Raw genomic sequence first — 23,641 nt, forward strand, 5'->3', positions numbered from 1 at the left:
TAATCACAAAATCCATCAATTTCCATCATAACAAATAAATCTCATAAATTAAAGTTACTGACCCTTAGAAACTAAAGTTACTGATTTCAAATGACATTGACCTCCTTGCTCGACGATGGATTTGCAGGCAGGGAGAGTCTTTCTCTCCTACTTTCTCGGTGGTCCAAGGAGATTGAAGGATCGAGCAAGAAAGCGGAAATCAAGCTCACTGATTTTAAGATAAAGGTAGTACGCACATCATATCAATTTGCATGTTTCGTGGATCTAAATTGTTATGCATTTCTTTAAATTGTTTTGGACTTATCTGCATTCAAACGTTTTCAAAATACATATCAGATAAAGATTGTGTTTGCATATAGTTAGCGAGGATTGATTGCGTATCAAAGAATCAGTTTTGAAAACCTTTCTATGTTTATCCTATTCTGTGGTTAAGGTGATTTGATTGAGAGGGAGTCTTGTTCCCCTATAAAAGGCTTTGAAACTGGATACAGTAAGTCAATGTTTTTGGTGTCTAAGTGTTCATCTTGTGTGTTGCATAGTCCTCACAAACTATTGTCTTTGAAAACACTCTTTGATTGTTTATTTACTTTGCTTTCTCATTGCATTCATCTCATACATCATACTTGAGATCAGTGAGGCCTTGATTCAAACAGAAAAGGAACGACTTTCAAGTCTCGGTCACAACAATAGATTGATTCATTCTTGTGTAGAATAGGTCTTTCAAGTTGTAAATAACTTAGCTATTTTGCTTGTAAAGTGGTTGTGTTGAAGACCACTACTTGTGTATTGTAAAGACTTGATTTCATAGTGGATTGCTTTCTTGTGTGGGTTACATGAACAGGCTCGCAGTGATGTTTCCTCAGTGGTGAGGTTTACACTGCGTCAGCAATACTTGTGTCATGATCTGTTGATTTACTATATTGAGATCATCAAGCAATCATTCTCTTATAATTATATTCCATCTGGTATTTTCAATTTATGATCTTTGTGATTTCATATCACAGGGATTTGGGAAAGTGGCATACATTAATGATCCTTTAGATTCCATTTTGACAAGCTCTTCGGAGGTAGGACTGTAGGATCCGTGTTTTAGAATGAAGAGGGTATGGAGAAGCGGTCCCTTTTCCAGGAGGGTTTGGAGAAATAGTCCTTCACTGCCCTATATTAAAATAGGGCTGGGCACGGGCCGGGTATCTACTAATACCGAGCCCGATATCGAAAATATATTTTGAGATGGGCTAGGAAGGGATTTTGATTTTTTAAACTTGGTACCGATGGGTACCGAAACCGAATGGGTTCGGTCTGGGCCCAGCCTCTAGAAGGTAAAATCTGGATTTCTAGCAATCCTAGCACTAAAACTTGCAAATTTCACACATTCAATTCTGTCTGAAACAAATCAACAATTAAACAATCTTTTCAATCACAAAAGAAGAGATCAAGAATGACAAAGAATCTGCAAAGTGCAAAGTTTTTGGTATGAAACTCCCACTTCACTGTGCAAAGTGCAAATTGCAAAGTAAACAATCTGTAATGCAAACAATGACACATTACTGTGCAAAGTGCAAATTGCAAAGTAAACAATCTGTAATGCAGACAATGACACATTGACACTGACCAACTTCTCAATCTCCCACTGCCAACTTCCAAAAATGACAATACCAAAAAGAAAATGAGAAAGAATCTGCACTGCAGGGGCTTCAATTTAAAGAGGCGCAGAAGGTGAGGTGGCGGTTGAAGAATCTTCGAGCCCAGAAGCATTTGGGTGAGGCCGAGCAATTGGTTTAATTTCTTCGATCTAGCCATTGAATCGAAGAAGCTCAAGAAGAATTGCTGCTTTGGTGATGTTGTGATGATTGATGACTGATTAACTAGTGCTTCGGTGATGAATTGATGACTTGATGATTGATGAGCGTTGGATTGGTGCTTCAATGAGTGATGAATTGGAGTGAAATTTGAGAATTGTTGAATTAGGGATTTAGGGATTTAACATTAGGTTTTGAGAGAGTGAATGACTGAATGGTCAGTGCGTTGGGATTAGGCTGAAAAAAATCGTGATCATGTGTTTCAATCTTATGTAGAACCATATATATATGGACCAATTATACTCAGCCACGTAATGTAGATAACAAAAGATTTAATTTATTTATTAAATTCGGGACGGGACGGGCCTTATGGTATGTGTTAGGTTGGAATCGGTCCCGGACCAGTTTCTTCGGAGCAGTACAGGACAGGCTTAAACAGTATTTTTTTAAATTTCAGTCTCGGCCGTCCCGGCATTTTTCGGGCCTGTATCAGTTCAGTATCCGGCTTTCAGTTTTGGGTGCCCAGCCCTAAAGTTGTTGCTGTTTTGGAAGCGGAGATGGACAACATGAAGGTCTTAGGCGTCAATGTTTGTCAAGATAGTTGCTTTGATTTAGGATTGTGTAGGAGTAGGGTTTTTTATTTTTCTGCATTTTCTTTTGGAATTTTAGTTTTAAAGTTTCTTTTTTGGAATTTAGTTGTTCTGAATAATTGAGCATGGTGATGTAAAATGAGGGAACTTGACCTTGAACGGTCATGTGATTTATCAATGAAAAACATTTCGTTCCCCTAAAGAAAAAAAAATTCAGCTTACTTTTATTTATTTTTTAAATAACTAGCGCTAAACAAGGGAAAATGTACATTTACCCAAAACCCTATTTACCCAAATATCTTTTGAGATTGTCCACTTACCCAATAAATTACATATCTTTTGCCCTAATACCTAATTAATTAATTAATTAATTTTTTATTGTTTATTTTTGAGACAATTTTGCCCCCTCTCTCTTTGTCATTTAGAGAAAGAGAAGTCATCGAAGACTTCACGGGACTCCGATCATTGGCAGTCGGAATCAGGTGATTGGCAACCGAAATCCAGCGGCTGGTGACCGGAGATCGGAGTCTGGCAACTGGTGACTGGAGTCCGGCGTCCAGTTTTATTGCCCCCTAATAATAGGGCTGGCCGTGGTATTGTTACCGAATTTTTTGGCGTCAACCGAATACCGACCGAAAGTCATCGGTTTCACCAAATGTGTTGCCGTAACCGTGCCGGAGCTTTCGGTTACCGGAAGTTCGGTTTACCGATTTCAACGGTTGGTTTTGACCAGTATTTGAAAAGTCCGATAGTCGGAATTTGGAGGACTGCAGAAATAAAATCCGGTGATAATCTGGCTCTTATGTATAATCTGCCTCAAATTTGTAACCCAAGTGAAGGAGATGAGGATTGCAGTATGAGGAGGAAGAAGAAACAGAAAAAAGGAAGAGTACAGAGTTGAGGTGAAAGAAGCTGAGAGTGAGAGAAGAACAACAGCCCTCTTAATTCCAGATCTAGAATTCAGTAGGAGATCCGATTTTTGATTCATATCTAGAAGTGAAAGAAGAAGTGGAAGGATGAATAAGAGAAATGATGAGAAAATGGAGGAAGAAGAACAAGAATCTAGGAAGAACAAAAGTCAGAAATGAAGAGAGAGAGAGAGAGAGATAGCAGAGAGTAAGAAAACAGAAGAGGAAGAGAAACTGAGAAAGAACGAAGAAGAGAGAGAGAAAGTTGTCTCGAAGTAGAAGACTCGAAAGAGTTTTTAATTTTCATGATTTTTGATTCAAGTATATTTTTTAGTTTTTGTGCAATTGACAACAAGCAAGCTTGTGGCCTAGTGGTAAGTGGCTTGAGTTTGTAGCAAGATTGGCAAGGGTTCGATCCTTGGCAGATGCAAGAGGGGTAGTATTTTTGGGAATTAAATCCAGAAATTTCTATCTCGATTGGTTTGGTAACACCGAACCTATGCAATTGGCTGTACCACTACCGAGCCGAAAACGTTGCTCCGGTACGGTACTACAGTACCGACTCTTCAGGTATCGGATTTTTCGGCGCCGACACCACCGGTTCGGCCGGTTTTCGGTTGGTTCCGGTAGGTATGGTAATTTGAGCCAGCCCTACCTAATAATACCTAATAAACTTTATTGCCCCAAATGTACTTTATTGGCCCCCAATAAGAATTTATTGGGTTTCATTGGGAGTAATAAAAGTCTCTGACGACCTTTTTGGGGGCCTCCGGCAACCTCTAAAGCGGTGACCAAAATTCTATGTCCGGTTTTATTGGCCCCCAATAATACCTAATAAGCTTTTATTGCCCCCAATAAAAATTTATTGGGTTTTATTGGGGGTAATAAAAGTCTCCGGCGACCTCTTTGGTGACTTATAAGATCTTTGACGACCTTTTTGAGGACCTTAGGCGACCAGTGACTGGAGTCAGGTGTCCAGTGACCGGAGTCAGGCGTCCGGTTTTATTGCCTCCCAATAAAAATTTATTGGATTTTATTGGGGGGATAATAAAAGTCTCTGGCGATCTCTTTGGGAACCTCCGGAATGGTGACCGGACTCCGACGTCCAGTTTTATTGCCCCTAATAATACCCAATAAACTTTTTGTTGGGGTATTGCCCCCAATAAAAATTTATTAGGTTTGATTAAGTGGTAATAAAATTCTCCGGTGACCTTTTTGGGAACCTCCGACCGCGGACTAGATTCTGGCTGCCAGTGAAGTCTCTAATGACTTTTTAATTATTCATAAGACAAACTTGTATTTTTACCATAATAAATTACATCCGGAAAACACATTCATAGTCGAAACCCATATATTCCATAGAGAACGCGCCTACACGCGCCTGAAAATCTTCATTCCCCCCTTCTTCCGTCCGGCGGCGCGTCCCTTGGATGTCGTCGTCGGACGGGCTGTTGTCGATTCGCTGCTCTCTTAGCCTGGTGTGGTGTTTGAGATCTAAATTGATAGGTTCATGGATCTAAACTGGATGTTGTGGGTTTTTGGGGCGGCATGGCGTAGCTGTATCAGATCGGTTCGAGGTGGGCGTGCTTTGGTGGTTGCATCAGATCTGTTCGAGGTGGGGGGTGGAGTCTGGGATCAGACCTGGTTTTCTCGATGGGGTGTAGGCATGACGGCGGCAGCGCAGCGCGACCTCTTTGCACTCGCGTCAGTTTTGCTTAGGTAGCTGGCATCGGATCTGGTTTCCGACTTGATCTGGTATGGAGATTGTAATGTTGTGGCTATGGTTCTGGTTTCTGATTCGCCAGTGGCTATGGTTGGAGGGGGACGCTGCATATCTGATTGGGTGGGCGGTGCTGGTGCTGGTGTGCCGGAGATGGTTGTCCGACAACGGTGTGGGTGGTTTGCGGTGGTGACTGTAGCAATATGGGCTGGGCCAAAAGGCTGTTCCCTCCTCACTTTTTCGGTTAGACTATGGACCTGGACTCAGAGTTTGGGCCCAAATTGGGCTGCTGGTTATTTTACTATTTTTTATGTATTCTGGTTTTTACTTTTAGTTGAATGTGGCTTTATGCCGGCAATAAGTCCCTACCCTATTGTGGTAGGGCGACGTGGGCTTTGTCCCGGACTGCGCACCTTGTGTGCCTTGTCTGCTCTGGTTAGGAGGAGAGTTCCTTACTTTGTCAAATGGTCGCAGCCTCCCAGTGGCAGGATGAAACTTAGTGCTACCGAAATTGTTTTTCGGTGGCAACATAGTGGGAAAACTGATAGTAATAGTAAATTATGGCTCCGCGTGAGCAAAATCTTTCCAGTATGTCACCACCTTTGTAAAGCGAATAGAGTAGCCAATGATGCACTCTTCGCTAATTGGTGCTTGTTAGAATACATAATTTTTGTAGAGAATCCCGGTTTTAATCTAGGATTTTCTCCCTATGCTTCTTGTTATTTGGGGTTTCGGTATCATGTCCCCCCCATGTATTCTGAGGTTTCATTAATGGTGAAGGCTTGAGGGCAGCCGTACTGGCCCTTTTTAAAAAAAAAAAAAAAAAAACTTGTATTTTTACCTTTCAATTACGCACACAAATCTTTTAGTGGAGTAAGTGGACATTTATTGAGCCCAGATTGGATAAATGGTCAAGTGCCCTTTGTAATATCAGATTGATCATTTTGTTTTTTTTTTTGGCTTTAAATCATTTTGGTATTTAGTGTGAAAGGTACCCAATTTAACACCTATTTTTACAAAAAATGTCTGATTTATAATCAGTACCATCAACGACCGATTGTATGAAGACCCAAAAGAAAAGAAAATATTTCCTTAAGTCAACATTCCCCGCAAAAGTGAATCAACCTTTTTCTTCCGTCTTTCCTTGCTTCCGCTCCCCTTTACATGTTACCATATACCGACCACTTAGGCACTCACACCACCCCACCCACCACCCCCCCCCACGCGCACTACCGGCCGTACCGTATGCGGAGCTTTTAAATCACGTCACAAGTTTACATTGGTAACAGTTTCTCTCCGCCGTCGCTTCAGGTCAGATGAAAGGTGATACTATAGTCTATACATGGTCTTCACCATTAGTGGATGTACATGGTCTGAAAATAACTAAGATATGACCTAAAACCCTAAATACTATTATATCCCACAACAGTACATAAAATATCTCATCACAGGTCAGCCAAACGTAAGCATCACTCAGTAGAGTTAAGAAATTGATTGTCGAAAACTTTCAAACCTCAGAAACTCGCGGAACGAAAGCAATATATGATCGAATGCTGATGTTGCCAATACGTTTACATCTTATATGGATCCCACTGCATATGTAGCTTGACAAATTGAAGTGTTGTATGTGCACGCATTTATGTTCATCCAAATCTATAGGAATTGATAGATAGCTTAGTAATTAGTATTGAATTACTTTGTCGATGTCCAGGAAGATGGGTCAAATTGCAGGCAAGAACATATAAGCCGCCCATGTGTCCTCGATCGCGAGTCGTGATTCAGGATAGAGATTAATGCATGGACCAACTGTCGATGGAAATTCTATGATGCCAATGTTATATATTCGTCACTTCTGAGATATATGAACGTCTGCTAAACGGTATTGCTATCTCTCTATTTTTCATTTTTTTGTTTTCTTAATGGGAAATAAAATTTGATTTCTAATAGGACCTTCTCAGCCGATCACATTCAAAATTAGGCTCGCAGAAAAGGGAAGAAAAAAAGAGACCAAATAAATGTATTTTTTTTTTATAGAATATCTTAAAGAGAAATTTTAAATACACACCCCAAACTACTTAATACACATCCCTATTATTTATATTTCAAATATGATTTTATAGATAAATTTAAATGACCAAAATAGACATCTATGTATTAGAAGAAAAATAATAATAATCATATCTTCCTTATATTATTCACTAATTATAAACGCAATAAATTTCTATAAATGACCAAAATAGACATCTATGTATTAGAAGAAAAATAATAATAATCATATCTTCCTTATATTTTTCACTAATTATAAACGCAATAAATTTCTATACATGACATCATCATTTAAAATAAGAATAAAGTTATAAACCATCTAATTTAAATTTTCCTTAAATAAATTGCAATTAAATGGAGTGAGAAACCCTATAATTTAGAATTTCGAAATCAATGGCATTAAATGTTTTTAAATTTTTTTTTAAAAAAAATTATGATTAGTCAGTTTATTATCCATTATAATACATCACAAGTATAAAACTTTGTAATTGTAAATTTGTTTGACCATCCAATGACAACTTTGTAGTTCCGCCATTGTGAAGAAACTACTGATACAGTTTTAGTTGAATGTTCGACTCAAAATTTTATACTTGATCAATAGGGTGTTTGGTGGATGAGAACTCAAATAATACAAAACCTATTTCTAAGCATGTATTTGAAGGAAACAATAATGAATCCTTATGGATTTCCCAATAACTAACACAAATAATTAATATGGTCAATTATATAGTTAATCAAATTAAATAGTAGCCTTAAATGTAGTTAAATAATAGTGTATTTCATGGTTTTTTTAGTTTAAGGATATTTTAGGTAATTTGGGTTGTATATTTAGTAAAATATAGAATGAAAAATTAAATGGTATGTGTATTGAGTAAGGAGTGTGTATCAAGTAATTAGGGGTGTGTATTTAAAACTTCTCTATCTCAAAACAGCAATTGCATCATGTACGAACTTGCCCTATCTAAAAATATGACAAAACTAGATTTTATTATTAGAGGGATGTCTTGATATCTTAAACAAGTAACTTAATATGCTATAGAACGGCTTTTGGCCCTTGTGTTCTCTGGTTTGCTTCAATAAATTGCTCATTTTCCAAAGGAAAAAAAAACGGCATTGTTTATCAAAACATCTGTCTTGCCAAAATTTTAGCAGCAGAAATAGAATTTTTTAGTATTTTTTATTTTTTTAAGATCGTTACAATTGACAAACACTGAAAAGAAATAATACAATCATTTCTAATAAAAAATTATAGGGTACATACATGTATGTCATACACATTTACAAAATGTGACAATAAATTTATTATTGCCGTGGTAACATGAGTCATTTTTTTGTAACTTTATTTACAATCTTATTACTGTTAAAGTAAAATCCTAATTTGTGTTTGGCCCAAATTCTAGGTTACTTGACCTAGTGGTAATAGGGTTTAATTAGAAGAATCTAGAGATTATCTTTCCTTGTATGATTCAGACTCTATGCATTGTAATTCTCTATATAAAGAGGCCCTTATTATCAATGAGAATACACAGCGATTTCCTCTCAATTTCAGTTTCTCTAAAACACGTTATCAGCACGAAGACCTAACTTTGAAACCCTAAATTCGTAGCCTTCAAATTCCAGATACCACCGCCGCCCACCTTGAAGATCCAAATTCCAGGAAGCCAGAACCGGCAGAGCCACCTTCAGAACCGGTCGGAAAATACCCAAACCGACCCCCGGAAATACCGAAAGCCTCTCTGCCCGGTTCGAAGCCTTCCTCCTTGCCTCCTGCTGCCAAATCACCGGAGCCGAAAAATAATCACCGAAACCGGCCTCAAGATACCTGATCCGGTGACCTGAAATTCCCTACCAGTGAGCCGCCGCCTGCATCTTCAACCTTGCTTCAGTCAACCTTGCTTCGGTCAACCCTGCCCAGAAACACGTGCAGCCCACAGCCTAGAAACCAGTCCAGCCTCGGCCCAGAAGAGAAAGACTCTCGGCCCAGAAACGAATGAGCAAACCTGAAGCCCAAAAGCAGAAGAGGTCCAGCCCGAGCCACGTCAGCATCTATGTCAGCACTGCCGCGTCAGCAACTGACCCGCCACGTCAGCAACCGACTGCCACGTCAGCCATCGGTGCCACGTCAGCAGATCAGTCAACTTCGGTCAACACCGCCTGTCAACCACCAGTCAATCTTTTTCCGGCAAACTTCAGGCGACTTTTCCGGCCAAATTTTCCTGCGACCTATATCGAGGTCATTTTTACTAAAAGTTCCTGTTTTTGAAGTTTTTATTTCTTTTCTCTTCCTTTTCTCGGGGACTTGCAATCTCCCTTTTTCTACCCCCCTTTCTTCATCATAGGGGAGACCAAATTAAGCCAAACTGTGGGGGTTCGTGCTCACTCCAAGCTTGGAGCTTGTAGAGTACTCCAAACTTCGAGTTTATTGAGATAAAACGATCGACCACAAACGTCATTGTTTCGATCTAATCCAACCCCTCTTGGAATCGAATTTCTTGGAAGCGACTACGCTCAGAAATTCCTAATTTCTTGGAAGCGACTACGCTCAGAAATTTTTATTGTTTTCGTGGTAGCCTTTTTCGCTCCGAAACTAACCCTAATCTTTTGTTGTTTTTCAGGATGAGTAACTTGAACAAGTTAAGCTTCGCTCCACTAGAGACAATAGGCGTAGGATACCATAAGTGGGTCCGTGATGTGCGTCAGCATCTTAAGGCTGATGGGATCCTGAGTACGATCCAAGAGCCAAGTCAGAACGTGCTTACTCCTCAACAAGCTACCGCATTTGAAGCGAATAGAGCTACAAGAGAGGCCATAGAAGCTAAAGCCATAATTCTCATGACAAGGCACATGAATGACGCGCTCCAAAATGAGTACCTCAATGAGGAAGACCCCAGAAAACTATGGGTAGCACTCGAGCAGCGTTTTGGCAACGTTCGTGACTCCCTGCTTCCTGATTTAGAAGTGAGATGGCATAGCCTCCGCTTTTGTGATTTCAAGTCTGTACTTGACTATAATTCAGAAGCACTTCGTATCAAGTCTTTGATGGAATTCTGTGAGCAGAAAATCACTGATACGATGTTGATCGAGAAGACTCTCTCTACCTTCCCCGTCTCTGCATTGATGATAGCTAAGAACTATTGGATTGATGTCAATGCTGGACGCATCACAAGATTTCATGAGCTTATTGGTGCCATGAACGTAGCTGAAAAGCACGACAACATACTTGTGAAGAACTATGACTCTAGACCTGTGGGAGAAAAGCAAATTCTGGAGTCTAATTATAGTCGCGCCCCTAAGGGAGGGCGCCAGGAGCGAAACCCTAAGGAAAGGGATTATTTTGGTCTTTCTAGTTCATATTCTCACCCCAAAGAGGAAGGAAACTGCCAAGATAGGCGTGCACGGAACCGTAGAGGTCAAGGTGTGAAGAGAGAAAGAGGCAGAGCCTCCGGCTATGGTGGTGGCGCCACCATGGATCATACTCGTCCCCAACGCGCTCTAAGCGCACCTCAATCAAGGGAGCCTGACCATGATGATGCTTGTCTTTGGTGTGGAGTGTCCGGACATTGGGCTAAAGCATGTAATGCACCCCAGAATGTTGCTAACGCGTACAAGACGTATCGTGAAGCAAGGGAAGCAAATTACATGGAGCAAGAAGATCAAGATGACGATCTCGCTCTAAGGGTTGAAGACTTCAAAGGCTAAGATCCAGAGACTGGCGATTTTGATTAAGTCTTTTTATTTTCCAAGAGATGTAAAAGGCAATTGCCATATATTTTTGTAGTAGATGCCAATGGTATTAGTCTTTCTTCAAAGTAGGCGTACTCAATGTAAATGTGATGTCTAGGAAGGTTTTGAGATAAGTGGTACTTAAGTGAGCCTTGCTCTACCGACATCTCTCTATTCACCTGGTCACATTTGCATTGGAATTACCGAAAGAAGTTAGACGACTGCCATTGTTTTGCATTAGCTAGTTTATTGGATTAGATTTTCTTTGGTCAAAGAGACAATGATGTAACTCCGTTGGCTTATAAATAAAATTTCGAGTTCTTTTCATTATGACTCTATTTTAATTCTGAGCATATTACTTTGTGACTACGATGGCTGGGCCATCAGTATTAATTCAAAGACATGGAATAGCCCAAGTTCCACTTGCCAAATGGCACCTTGATTACTGTCACAGAAACTCTCTACGCTCTTAGGGCAAATCGTACCCTATGAATAGCCAACGGATTCTATGTGAAAACACATGTAGAGAACGCAAATGAGTTCTTTTGCAATACCTCTTAGGATTACGAACAAAGGCGTATCTTAGAGAAGTTTATGTGTCTCTCTAGTGGACTCTATGTCACTATTCGAGCTATTAATCCAATAAGAGTTATGAGAGAAAATCTCTTGGATTTAGACACATGTTGGCTTTGTCACGATAAGATAGATAATCCTAGTCATGCTATGATGATCCGTCTACAAAAGACTTCACACAGACATCCATTCTCTCGAGCGAAATGAAGCATGAATCAAAGGTTGATTCTTGGACTAATTGTGACCGACACTGTTGTCTAGGGCACCGCCTCCGTCCACCTGCCTAGGGCTGGTGCAGTCCCTATCCATGACGCCATGGATGGCGTCCATCATGGTGATGAAGCCCCAGGTGATGCTGCAATCACCAACTTGCTTCAAATAGCGTTTCAGACGCTCAGGCCCAACCAAAATCCTCATTGGTTGCTTTTAAAGCCTCTCGCTCGTTTTACAAAGCCCGTTCCTTAGGGAAATTAGGACTGAGACCGTCCTATGCAAAGGATATGAAAATACTCATTATGTTCTTACATAGAATCCGTAGGGATTCTCTGGACTGATTCAACCAACTTGCGGACGTTTAAATATCTCATGATGTTGGTTGACACGCAAACACGCTGGTCACATGTTGTGCCATTGTCCACTTGTAATGTTGGTTATGAAACACTCCTAGCACACATCATATGACAACGGGCTCACTCCTCGAATCATCCTATTCAGTCAATTGGATTTGACTATGCTAGTGAGTTTACATCGAAGACTTTCGATGGTTATTACATTTGGGACTGATGTTGGACATCATATTCCCATGAGCACACCCAAATGGTCTTGCGGAAACGACTACGATGGTAGTCCGGACATTGGTAATGCGCACTAACTTCCTTATATCCTCTTGGAGTGATGCAATATCGCATGCAGCTATGCTAATTTATCTACGACTCACTACCACTCATTCTACCTCTGCGTTACAGCTAGTGACTGGGTACAAATATCGTACTTACGCATATTTGAGTGTGCCATTTATGTGCCAATTACGCCGCCACAACTCTCTATAATGGGTCCATACAGACGAATGAGCAACTCAGTTGGATTTGAGACTCCAACAATCGTCCGCCACTTAATGCCCTTGCATGGCGATCTCCTTACCGCTAGATTTGCAGATGTCACTTTGATGAGACAGTCTTCCCGTCGTTAGGGGGAGATAAGAACACAGATGTTCAGCAGGAACGACAAGAATTGTCGTGGCCTGTCCCCACTATGTCTCATCTCGATCCCTACTAAAGTGACAATATCACACAAATATGCTGCAAACATGCCTGCAAGGATGGACGTCCCTACGAGAGGATGTAGCACCACCCTACACAGAGGTAGGCATGGCGCCAACGCCATAGAGAGTGGCACTTTGGTGTTACAGGTCATGGCCCCAGCTAGGATGCGTGGGAGGCCCGTGGGTTCGAAGGATACTTTGGCACACTCCAATCCTTTGATCATCGACACTCAAAATCCGTCTCATGAGTATCTTCCGGGTTATGTTTATCATTGGGGGACGCCTAAACTTCAGAACCTATTCTTGAGAATATAGAGCTCTATGAAACTTACACTTGTGTACATGAGACGTGGGATGGAAACTCCATCATGATTGATGATGTAGTTGCGCATGAGTTTGTTGAGTCTGATGACATCGAACCACGCTCCGTTGATGAATGAATGCAAACGTTGAGAAATTTGGCCTAAATGGAAATATGTCAACACCTCCTGACATAAAACCTATTGACTAATGGGTCTTCGTTAGAAAGCGTGATGAGAAAAAGAGATGCCAATCTCGCCTTATGGCGCAAGGCTCCTCACAAAACACCCTGGAATCGACTACAATGAGACATATTCTCTCGTAATGGATGTCACTGCACTCCACTACCCTGTCAGTTTGGTAGTTTCCAAATAACTGATCATGCAGCTTACAAATGTGATCACTACGTATCTATATGGGGATCTAGATACGGAATGTACATGAAGGTTCATGGTGAACTTCATTTACCCAAATTAAGTGGCTCTAGATCACGGAGCGCGTTTACAATAAGATTGAAACGCTCACTAAGATGACTACTTGATTGGGAAGGGATATGCCCACGCGTTTCCATAACAAGTTTCGGATTCTATCGCGGTTCATGTTGGACATGATCTTCATTGGAAGCCCTTAAAGAGTTAAGAGAAACCGCTGAACACTAGAAATCCGAGTTTGAGATGAAGGATTTTGGGAGAAAACGATTATGTCTCGGTTTGGAACTTGAGGATCGTGTTGATAGATGCTTAGGCATTTTGACAAGGTCAAACCTTCAAGCACCCCCATGATCGTCCGTAGTCTTGATCCTGAAAAGGATCCTCTTCGTCCGAAGGATGATGGCGAAGATGTGCTAGAGGCGGAAGTGCCCTACATAAGTACAATAGGCTCATTATTGTACTTAGCTAAATGTACAAGACCGGACATCTCATTTGCAATGAACTTGTTAGCTAGATATAGCTTCGCGCCAACGCGACGCCATTGGATTGTGTAAAAGATATCTTTCGATACTTGAGATGTACGATTGATATGGGCTTGTTCTATCCCTACAGAAAGATGATGGATTCGGACCCATCACACACCAGGAACGCCACCAACACTGGCCTGCGTCCTCTATCCCCATCCCAAAACGACATGTGTTTTGGAAGGTTTTACTGATTTGGGTATCTCTCTGACCCATACAAAGGTCATTACCAAACTGGTTAAGTGTTCACCATGGGTAAAGACCTTGATATCTTGGAGGTCTACAGAACAGACCCTAGTCGCTATATCTTCGAACAATGCAGAGATCATTGCTCTTCACGAAGTGGTTCGTGAATATATATGGATTGGATCCATAGTTACGCATGTTCGAAAAATTATGGTTTGAAGTCTACCTCAAATGAGCCTACACAAATGAAGCAAGACTACTTCAAAAGCGACAACACCAAGGATAATCAGCAACAATAGACTCTCCTCAAGATCAAAGTGAACTAGGTTCAATCTGAGGACAGTGTGGCAGGCTTGCTCACTAAGTCATTGCCTAAATTCCACTTTCGAGAAACATGTTGGTAGCATCATTTGCGGAAGTTATCCGAACTCCCATGACAGTTGTCATCCGGGGGAGATGCAGACATCAGGGGGAGATGTTTACATGTATGGTCTCGAAACATGAAGGGTGTGTTGTGCTCGTTTTCCCCTCCGACCAAGGTTATTTTTTTCCCACTGGGTTTTTGTTACTCGGCAAGGTTTTTAGCGAGGCAACGAGAGAAACACCACGTTTAGGCAACACAAGGGGGAGTGTTAAAGTAAAACCCTAATTTGTGTTTGGCCCAAACTCTAGGTTACTTGACCTAGTGGTAATAGGTTTTAATTAGAAGAATCTAGAGATTATCTTTCCTTGTATGATTCAGACTCTATGCAATGTAATCATCTATATAAAGAGGCCCCTATTATCAATGAGAATACTCAGCAATTTCTTCTCAATTTCAGTTTCTCTAAAACAATTACAAATTTGTAAAAAAAATTATTGTAAATGTTGTAACTTACTTTAATTAAACATAAATAGTATAAAACGAATGTGATAACTTTGTTGTTATTATAGTAAATTTGATTCAATTAAAAGTTATTAAAAAAAAAAAAGTCATAAGTTTAACTTTGAAGGTGACATCGGAAATTGACCTTTCAGTTCTTTTGGAAGAAGGTAATTTTGTGTAACTCTTGTTGTTTGTTTGTTTCAGTGTTGAGTAAGCATCAGCAAATGTGAACGCATAGTTTGGTAGAGAGAGAGTTCCGTGCATCTTTCTTCCTTGGATGGTTGGATATGGTCTGTGCATTTCCAGTAGGACCCAAACCATATTTCCCCACACTGAATTTGTTAGACCCTAAACCCAAGTGTGTATATATGTCTATGTAATATGGGCAGCAATTGCAAAAGTCTGTTTTTCGTTGGCATGCATGAGCATCTTGTTAGGGGAAAATCGTGAAGAGCAAGATTTATTTTTTGGACTAAATTCAGTTTAATCCCTCAAACTTTAGGGCTGAAATCAGTTTGGTCCCTTCTTGTTTTTTCTTTTTTAATCACGTTGGTCCCTGCACTTTTAATTTCCATCATCAGGGTCCAAATTTTAAAATTTGCTCAAATCATGACGTCACAGGCTGATGTGGCACCGACATGAGGGCCCACTTTTCAAAATTTAAACCCCTAAGAAGGGCAAAATGGACATTCTAATTTAATAAAATTTCTAAATTTTTTAAATTGTTTCTCTATATTTTCTCCTCTCTCTCTCTCTCTCTCTCTTTCTCTCTCTCTCTCAACGATTCATCCTCTTCAGCTCCTTGTTCCACTTTTCTGCACACCAAAATCAAAATCAAAAATTCAATTGCAACAACTCCAATGCTGAAGAAAATGATGAAATAGAATTAGTATTACTCCGAACAAAACCCTAACCTTTTCCAGAGATCGTGTTGGGAGTTGGTGCCGATAGAGCGTCAGAGGCGGTCCATTTCGGCGCAGAGAGATTGAATCTGAGACAAGTTGTTGCTGATGGACATGGAAAGGTCCGGGGAGTCGATGCCGCTCGAGTACCCCAAATCCAGCAACACCAGTGTTCAAGATCCCATCTTTACCCTATAACAGTCAATCCCACTCTCAATCACCGAGAAATACAACCTAACAACCCCCATAGTGTTTGAGTACCTCCACCCCACCTCGCGTCTGAAACTCAAAGCCCTGCTCATTCTGACCTTCCGAGGCTCGCCGACACCGGCGACCTTAAGTCTCTGAATAGCACTGTGGACGAGTCCGACGGTGCTGTAGGAGAAGTAGCAAATGTTGGTGTAGTTCACGAGCTTGTTTCTAAAGGGACGGTAGGGTTTTGAAGCTCTTTCGGGATAGAGGTGCTCCGGCGAGGTTGGTAGGTGACAGCGGCGGCGGGTTTGGTTGAATATGCCATGATCAAGTTGTAGAGAGAAGGGAATGTGGGTTCCGAGAGAGAGTGAAAATTAGTGTTTTGGAGAATGCGGGTATTCTCGGATGAGAGAGAAAGAGAGAGAGAGAGAGAGGAGAAGGTTCTGGGTATATAGCACAAGATTTTATGTGTGTGAGCTCTGGGTTTATAGCACGAGATCTTGTGAGCTCTGGTGTGAATTTATGGTGTGCATTTTAGTTTTTTTTTTTTTTTTCTCTTTCTTTTTCTGTTCTGGTGTGAATTTCTGGGGGAGAAGACAAGGGAGAAAATATAGAGAAACAATTAAAAAAAATTAGAAATTTCATAAAATTAGAAATGTCCATTCTGCCATTCTTAGGGGTTTAAATTCTGAAAAGTGGGCCCTCATGGGCCTTCATGTTGGTGCCACATCAGCTTGTGACGTCATGATTTGAGCAAATTTTAAAATTTGGACCCGGGTGATGGAAATTAGAAGTGCAGGGATCAACGTGATTAAAAAAAAAAAAAAGGAGGGACCAAACTGATTTTAGCGCTAAAGTTTGAGGGACTAAACTGAATTTAGTCCTTCATTTTTAATGTTTCGTTTGTGCTGCAATATTAAAATTGGGTCTAATTTTTTTTTTTTTTTTTGAAAGGGGTTTGGAACCCAGCCTAGCTGGGAGGCTCAGCCCCACGCCCGGTTCCATTTATTATATTAATAGTAGAATTTTGCATCGGGGGAGACATAAAACCTGAACCTCGAGCTACATAAGAACAATGACACATATCCTCGTAGAGAACATCCTGAATAATAGCAGGAGTCTCATCTAACCAAACATCATCAAGCGCAAAACAACTAGCAAGGTGGGTAAGTCTATCCGCTACACCATTTGCTTCAATTGGAAAGCATCTAAGTAATCTCTACAATCATCAAGAACTCGACTTACCTCCAAGAATTGTGAAAGATTTCAAAGAAAATAAGCACCAATTTATATATATGGTATGTCTAGAAGATAAAAAATGTCACATTGTTATATTCTTAAGAAAACCTTTATGAGAGGATTCTTAGGACTTCTTCTTCTATAAATAAGAGGCTTAGGTCCTTGTTACCACCACGAGGTTACAAGCATGAGAAGGAATTTAGTTTAGAGAAAAATTCAGGTACCGTCCCTAAACTATGCTGCCAAGGCCAATTTGATACCCGAACTCTCAAAAGTATCAATGTGATACCCAAAGACCTAAATTGGTATCAACGTGATACTTCCGTCAAAATTTTCTAACGGCGCCGTCTGTTTGCTGACGTGGCAAGCACGTGGGTCCCAAAAAAAAGTGAAATGACAAATTTACCCTTTTTTTTTTATAGAAAAATTCATCTAACGTCCCCAAACTATTTTGCTAATGCCAATTTGATACCCAAACTCTCAAAAGTATCAATGTGATATCTAAAGACCTAAATTGGTATCAACGTGATTCCTTCTTCTTCTTCTGGGATATTCTTCTTCTTCTTAGGGTTTCGCGGCGCAAGCAGCTTGGGGCTGAAGCTTCCAATCGAACCCGATACCGGTCGAAGAACCTGCTGTTGAGCGAGACGAGGCGTTCAGCCGGAAGGTACCGTGAGAGAGTGACTGTCGAGGCGGAGTATGTACGGTCTCCGAATGGAAGGCGGTCCAGTTCGAGGGATGCCATTTTAGCTATTCTTCTTCTTCTTCTCTCTCCTCCTCTCTCTCTCTCTCCTCTCCTTCTCCTTCGCCCAAACCATCACTAACGCCACTGAGATGGATTTGTAGTAGGAATTGGAGAGGATCTCAGCGGCGTTAGTGATGGTTTGGGCGGAGGAGAAGGAGAGGAGAGAGAAGAAGAAGAAGAATAGCTAAAATGGCATCCCTAGAACTGGACCGCCTTCCATTCGGAGACCGTACATACTCAGCCTCGACGGCCACTCTCTCACGGTACCTTCAGGCTGAACGCCTCGTCTCGCTCAACGCCTCGTCTCGCTCAACAACTCGACGACCACTCTCTCACGGTACCTTCAGACCAATTTAATTTACCCCAATTTACGCTGACGGGTCGTTGATCATCTCAGCACCAGCAGGTTCTTCGACCGGTATCGGGTTCGATTGGAAGCTTCAGCCCCAAGCTACTTGGCGCCGCGAAACCCTAAGAAGAAGAAGAAGAAGAAGAAGAAAATCCCAGATGAAGAAGGAAGAAAAAGAAATGAAAAGAAAAGGAAAAAAATGAATTAACAAAAAAAAAAAAAAAGGTAAATTGGTCATTTCACTTTTTTTGGGACCTAAGTGCTTGCCACGTCAGCAAACATACGGCGCTGTCAGAAATTTTGGACGGAGGTATCACGTTGATACCAATTTAGGTCTTTGGGTATCACATTGATACTTTTGAGAGTTTGAGCATCAAATTGGTCTTGGCAAAATAGTTTCGGGACGATAGATGAATTTTTCTAAATAAAAAAAAAGGGTAAATTGGTCATTTCACTTTTTTTTGGACCCATGTGCTTGCCACGTCAGCAAACAGACGGCGCCGTCAGAAAATTTTGACGGAAGTATCACGTTGATACCAATTTAGGTGTTTGGGTATCACATTGATACTTTTGAGAGTTTAGGTATCAAATTGGCCTTGGCAAAATAGTTTGGGGACGGTAGCTGAATTTTTCTCTTTAGTTTATATTTCTCTTTTAGTCAAATCTGGTTGTAGACTTATCATTGGTAATAAAGGAATTATTATTTCTAAAGATTTTGTTCAGATTGATTTTGGTGTTATTATGAATGATTGCTTACAATTAATTAAATTGTTCACAAAGTCAACAAGAAAATTCACTTGTTGAAAACAATAACACATCAAGCAACACTTTAACAGGTGGTAAAAGAACTGAGTGTAATGATAAGTCTGCATATTTGTGGCATAGAAGACTCGTCCACATTTCAAAAGAGAGATTGAAAATTCTGGTGAAAAACAATATTCTAAATGAACTTGATTTTTTGATTTGGAAGATTGTGTTGAATGTGTAAGGGAAAAGTAACTAACTTATGGGAAAAATAACTAACTTAAGGACAAAGACTGCACACATAAGCCAAACTCTTTTAGAACTCACACACACTGACATTTTTGTCCATTTAGACTCAAACCATATGTGGCAATGTGTATTTCATCACTTTCATATATGACTTTTCTAGATATTGGCCCTCTTTCAAGGCTTATGGGCAGCTGTATTGACCCTTTTTCAAGAAAAGAATAAATTAATTTCAACGACATTTAATTTGCATCATCTTCTATTATATGGTACTACAACTTGTTCTGCTGATTTTATATGCATATGCACCATCTTCAATTCAAAGAGCTAACTTGAACATACATGTGAGCAATCTAAATCCAACGACATTTGCCTTTGAACAATCGCAGAATCCATCATATATGCACATCATTTTCAGTTCAGAGAGATGACTTGAACATATATATGAGTAATCTAAATCCAACGACATTTGCCTTTAAACAGTCGCAGAATCATCGTATATGCTTCCTCTACCTTTTCATGTTCTATTTCTAATTAAAACCAAAGGTTACTTTCATTAACCATATATTAAGTCCTATCTATCCAGGCCAATTACATAACTCTACCTTTAAACAGTCGCAGAATCATCATATATGCTTCCTCTACCTTTTCATGTTCTACTTCTAATTAAAACCAAAGGTTACTTTCATTAACCATATATTAAGTCCTATCTACGTACCCATGCCAAGTATATAACTCTCTGCGCCACCACCTCTTGACCATTGAATACTCTCCAAAACTTGCATGTCTATGCAAGATTAAAACTAAATCCTACTACCAAGGACTTAATATAGTTAAATAAAATCAATTTTCAATTATGAATAAAAAAATTAAAAATTAAAAATTAAAATTTTAAAATCGTGCTTAATTTTTGGATAGCCTGAGCACGGCTCATTTAATGGCCGGGCATGTGGCCCGTTTAATGGCTCGATACAAGCACGGCCCGGCACGATATGGACTCAGGATCGGGCGGGGCTTAACGTTCAAGTAATTAAATGGACTAGTATGAGCCCGAGCACGATAATAAATAGGCCGGCTCGAGCACGGCATGAAGCATGAATAGGCCCACCTAAAATGGGTAGGGCCGGCCCGTTTGCCACCTCTACTTGAGGTACGAATTGGAGTAAAGAGTTTTGTAGGTATCAAAAAATATATTTCACAATAGTTCAAGTACCATTAGAGTTTTTACTCTAGAACAAATATCAAAGACGAAGTAATAAAGTAATTAGGCTTCATAACTTGGTGATGAACAATATCGTACCTATGATCGAACATACATTACCAAATAAAGAAATTAAATAGAGATCGAACATATGATCATTAAAAAAAAAAGTAAAAAAAAAAAAATTCATCATGTGAATGAACAATATCATATCATATATTAAAAACTTCGTGAGAATACAGCGTGATAAAAGAACTCCTCTATATTATTTTGTTATAAGCAATACTGTAAATACTATCTTTTTTTACTACAGCTACCTTGTGCCTCACGAAGTTAGATCAATGATCCACTGGGAAGGGATTCTAAAACCCAGCATGCACTTGCACCATCACGACTGAACAGATGGATAACATTGAGTAGATTATTTGGTTATTAAAAAAAAAAAAGTGGACTACAAATATCAAGGGTTGAGATCAGCTAATAGGTGTTGGGTCACTTGCACTGCCGGTGCATAGAAAATTTTTCGTCAATACTGATCACATGGTCATCCCCTTAACATTAATTCTTTACTATAGGTTTACAGCTATAAACTTTTCTGAAAAATAAAAATATAAAATACTTAACTCGCCCTGTATGATCTTTTGGAGTAGAACTTTCTTGTTCTTGCATATAGCGTTAAAGCTAGGACAGTCCCAAACGAACAGAGACTACCCCAGATAATGAAGGTTCTTCTGTAACAAGTCATTCCCAAGCAGCTACCATCTTCATCTCCTTCCTTGCGATAAAGAAGAGCAGATGAGTAGCCAAAAAGAAACGACCCGACTGAGATATTCGCAACCACCACATTGTGATTTATTGAGAATTTCTTGGTCCCGAATAGCTCTGTGGTTATGGACACTGCAATAGAAGTAATTGCTCCAGTGCACACTCCTATAATGGCGGTACTGATGATAAGAGAGACGTTAGCTGGGTTGAGAAGCAAAAAAAAAACTCCGGCCATTGGTCCTGCTAATGCCATTAGGAATGCAGGCCTTGAAATCATATACTTGCTTCTGAAAAATGAGAAAGGAGAAAATATTAGTAATTGGCTTCAAAAAAAATTTTACTAAGCACATTCCACTCAAATATGACAATATACTTTTCAAAATGTAATTTAAAAAAATTACTGAAAACTGGAGACGGGGGTAGTTACCTTGAGAAGAAATAGTCCAGAAGTGAAGGCATGAGACGGCCAAAGAATCCGAAGGAAGAAGATAAAGAAACCAGAGAAGAAGTCTTAGATGAGCCTCTTGACTCCGCTATCTGTCCCAAGGTGTTCAAGAACACAAGCCCAATTGTTGCACTGAAAAAATACACGAGGAAATATAACCAGAAATCTATCCTTTGCACCATCAACTTCACTCCAATCTCCTCTCTAACACCAATCCCATGATTAACCTGTACCTCACCATCCTCATCATGAACCTGCACTGTACTGTGTTCCTCTTCTTCTTCCTGTTTAACTACACCACTCTCTATGCTCTCAAGGCCATTCTGATCATCTATGCTGACATTGTACACTCTGTTCTCTCTGTCTAGGCTCCATCTTCTTGATAATTTTTCTCTGATTTTTACTACAATTGGGATTACCAAGGGGATCAGTAGGAACACTCCGGTACCTATCATTCTGTCTAAGCCGATCATTGATCCTAAACTGGTGATGACGGCATAGATTCCGGTGGCAATGGTTATCACAAACATCAAATTGAACCCCGCTGCCATGTTTCTCGGCTCCCCTGTTCCCACATCAATGTTTCTCACCAATGGTGCCACTACAACACAGACTAGTAAAGGCAGGAGAGAGTTTAGAAGAAGATAGGCCTGTGCTCTTTTATGAGGTGAAGAAGAAAAAGCAGTACTAACAATATCTGTGTATATTTTTGCACTCAATCCTTGATAACTTGTTGTTAGTCCCACAGCAACCTGTTGGTGAAACGGAAAGTTTCGAATACTAACAACATAGCAAACGGTGTTGATCCAACAGACGCTATTTCCGGCCACCATGGTGAGCAAGAATATTTGCCAATATGCTGGAGATGAGATTTTGTCTGTTACGAATAGAAATTGGACGCCGTAGCCAATCAACCCGAGAAGTGAGCCGATCATGAGGACTGGCCAAAGGGGAAGGTAAATAGCAGCAATGCCGGAAAACCAACCAAAGAGCTTCCCTGCGTCGGAGGCAAAGACGAGATTGTTGATTTGTAGTTGGGACAAGGATAGAGTGTTCTTGAGTTGGGATGAGTAAGCAGGGAAGGTGGTGTTTGTTCCATTTATGGACTGAAGCCATATGATGGCCACTAGGCTTAACCATTGGAAAGCTTTTGATGAGGAAGACATGGCAAAGTAGGAGCCAAGATTGGTTTGTTTGTATATGCAATGAAAAATTTGGTATATTTATAAGGTTAACCTGTATGTTAAGAGGAGAGGAGTGTTGTGTGAGAAGAGTGCAAGAGTTAAAAAAACAAAAAAGTGGTGCAACAGTAATGCTGGCGAAGCAGAATGATACGATCGATCACCACACACGATAATGTCCATTAATTAATCCATTCGAGTTAAAGTGACAGGTAACTAAGCTAGGTAACTAAGCTAGTTGTTTTGTCATTGATGCTGTCAATAAAGTTATACACCCACCCTGGCGCTTACTCAAAATTATTCAAGATATCCAAGCCATTGCTACAAGTTTCAACTCAATTTCTTTTCGACATATCTTCCGGGAAGCAAACTTTGTAGCAGATGCTATAGCTAATTTAGGCCACAATTGTACTAGTGGACATGTGTGGACACATAGAGTCCCTATGGAGGCTTCAAGAGCCTTATTGTTCGATGTTGTAAACTTGGGATGCCAGAGAGGCTTCCATCTTTAATATATAGTCTTTTCGTATCAAAAAAAAAAAAAAAAACTAAGCTAGTTGTCGACAAAGATAATCCAACGGTTAGATTAATCTCAATGGAGGTAAAACCGCGTACTGTTTAGGAAAAATCATGTTTTGATACATAGTTTGCAATTCTGATTCTAATTCGAATTTTATGTCCTTTATCCTTCAAGTTTCTCCTT

The 23,641-nt window shown here is 40.1% G+C and overlaps 1 protein-coding gene across 1 annotated transcript; it reads right to left on the reverse strand.

Annotated features, from left to right (window-relative positions):
• Window positions 1-20,782: 20,782 nt before the first annotated feature.
• On the reverse strand, window positions 20,783-22,984 carry LOC133732755 (protein NUCLEAR FUSION DEFECTIVE 4-like). The gene is made up of 2 exons (XM_062160341.1): window positions 21,740-22,984; window positions 20,783-21,599 (listed from the first exon to the last, which is right to left on the reverse strand). The coding sequence occupies exons 1-2, from the start codon at window positions 22,921-22,923 to the stop codon at window positions 21,167-21,169; spliced, it is 1,617 nt and encodes a 538-aa protein (XP_062016325.1). The 5' UTR covers window positions 22,924-22,984; the 3' UTR covers window positions 20,783-21,166.
• Window positions 22,985-23,641: the final 657 nt, after the last annotated feature.

This window comes from Rosa rugosa, chromosome 2, assembly GCF_958449725.1.
Source record: "Rosa rugosa chromosome 2, drRosRugo1.1, whole genome shotgun sequence".
Taxonomy (NCBI): domain Eukaryota; kingdom Viridiplantae; phylum Streptophyta; class Magnoliopsida; order Rosales; family Rosaceae; genus Rosa; species Rosa rugosa.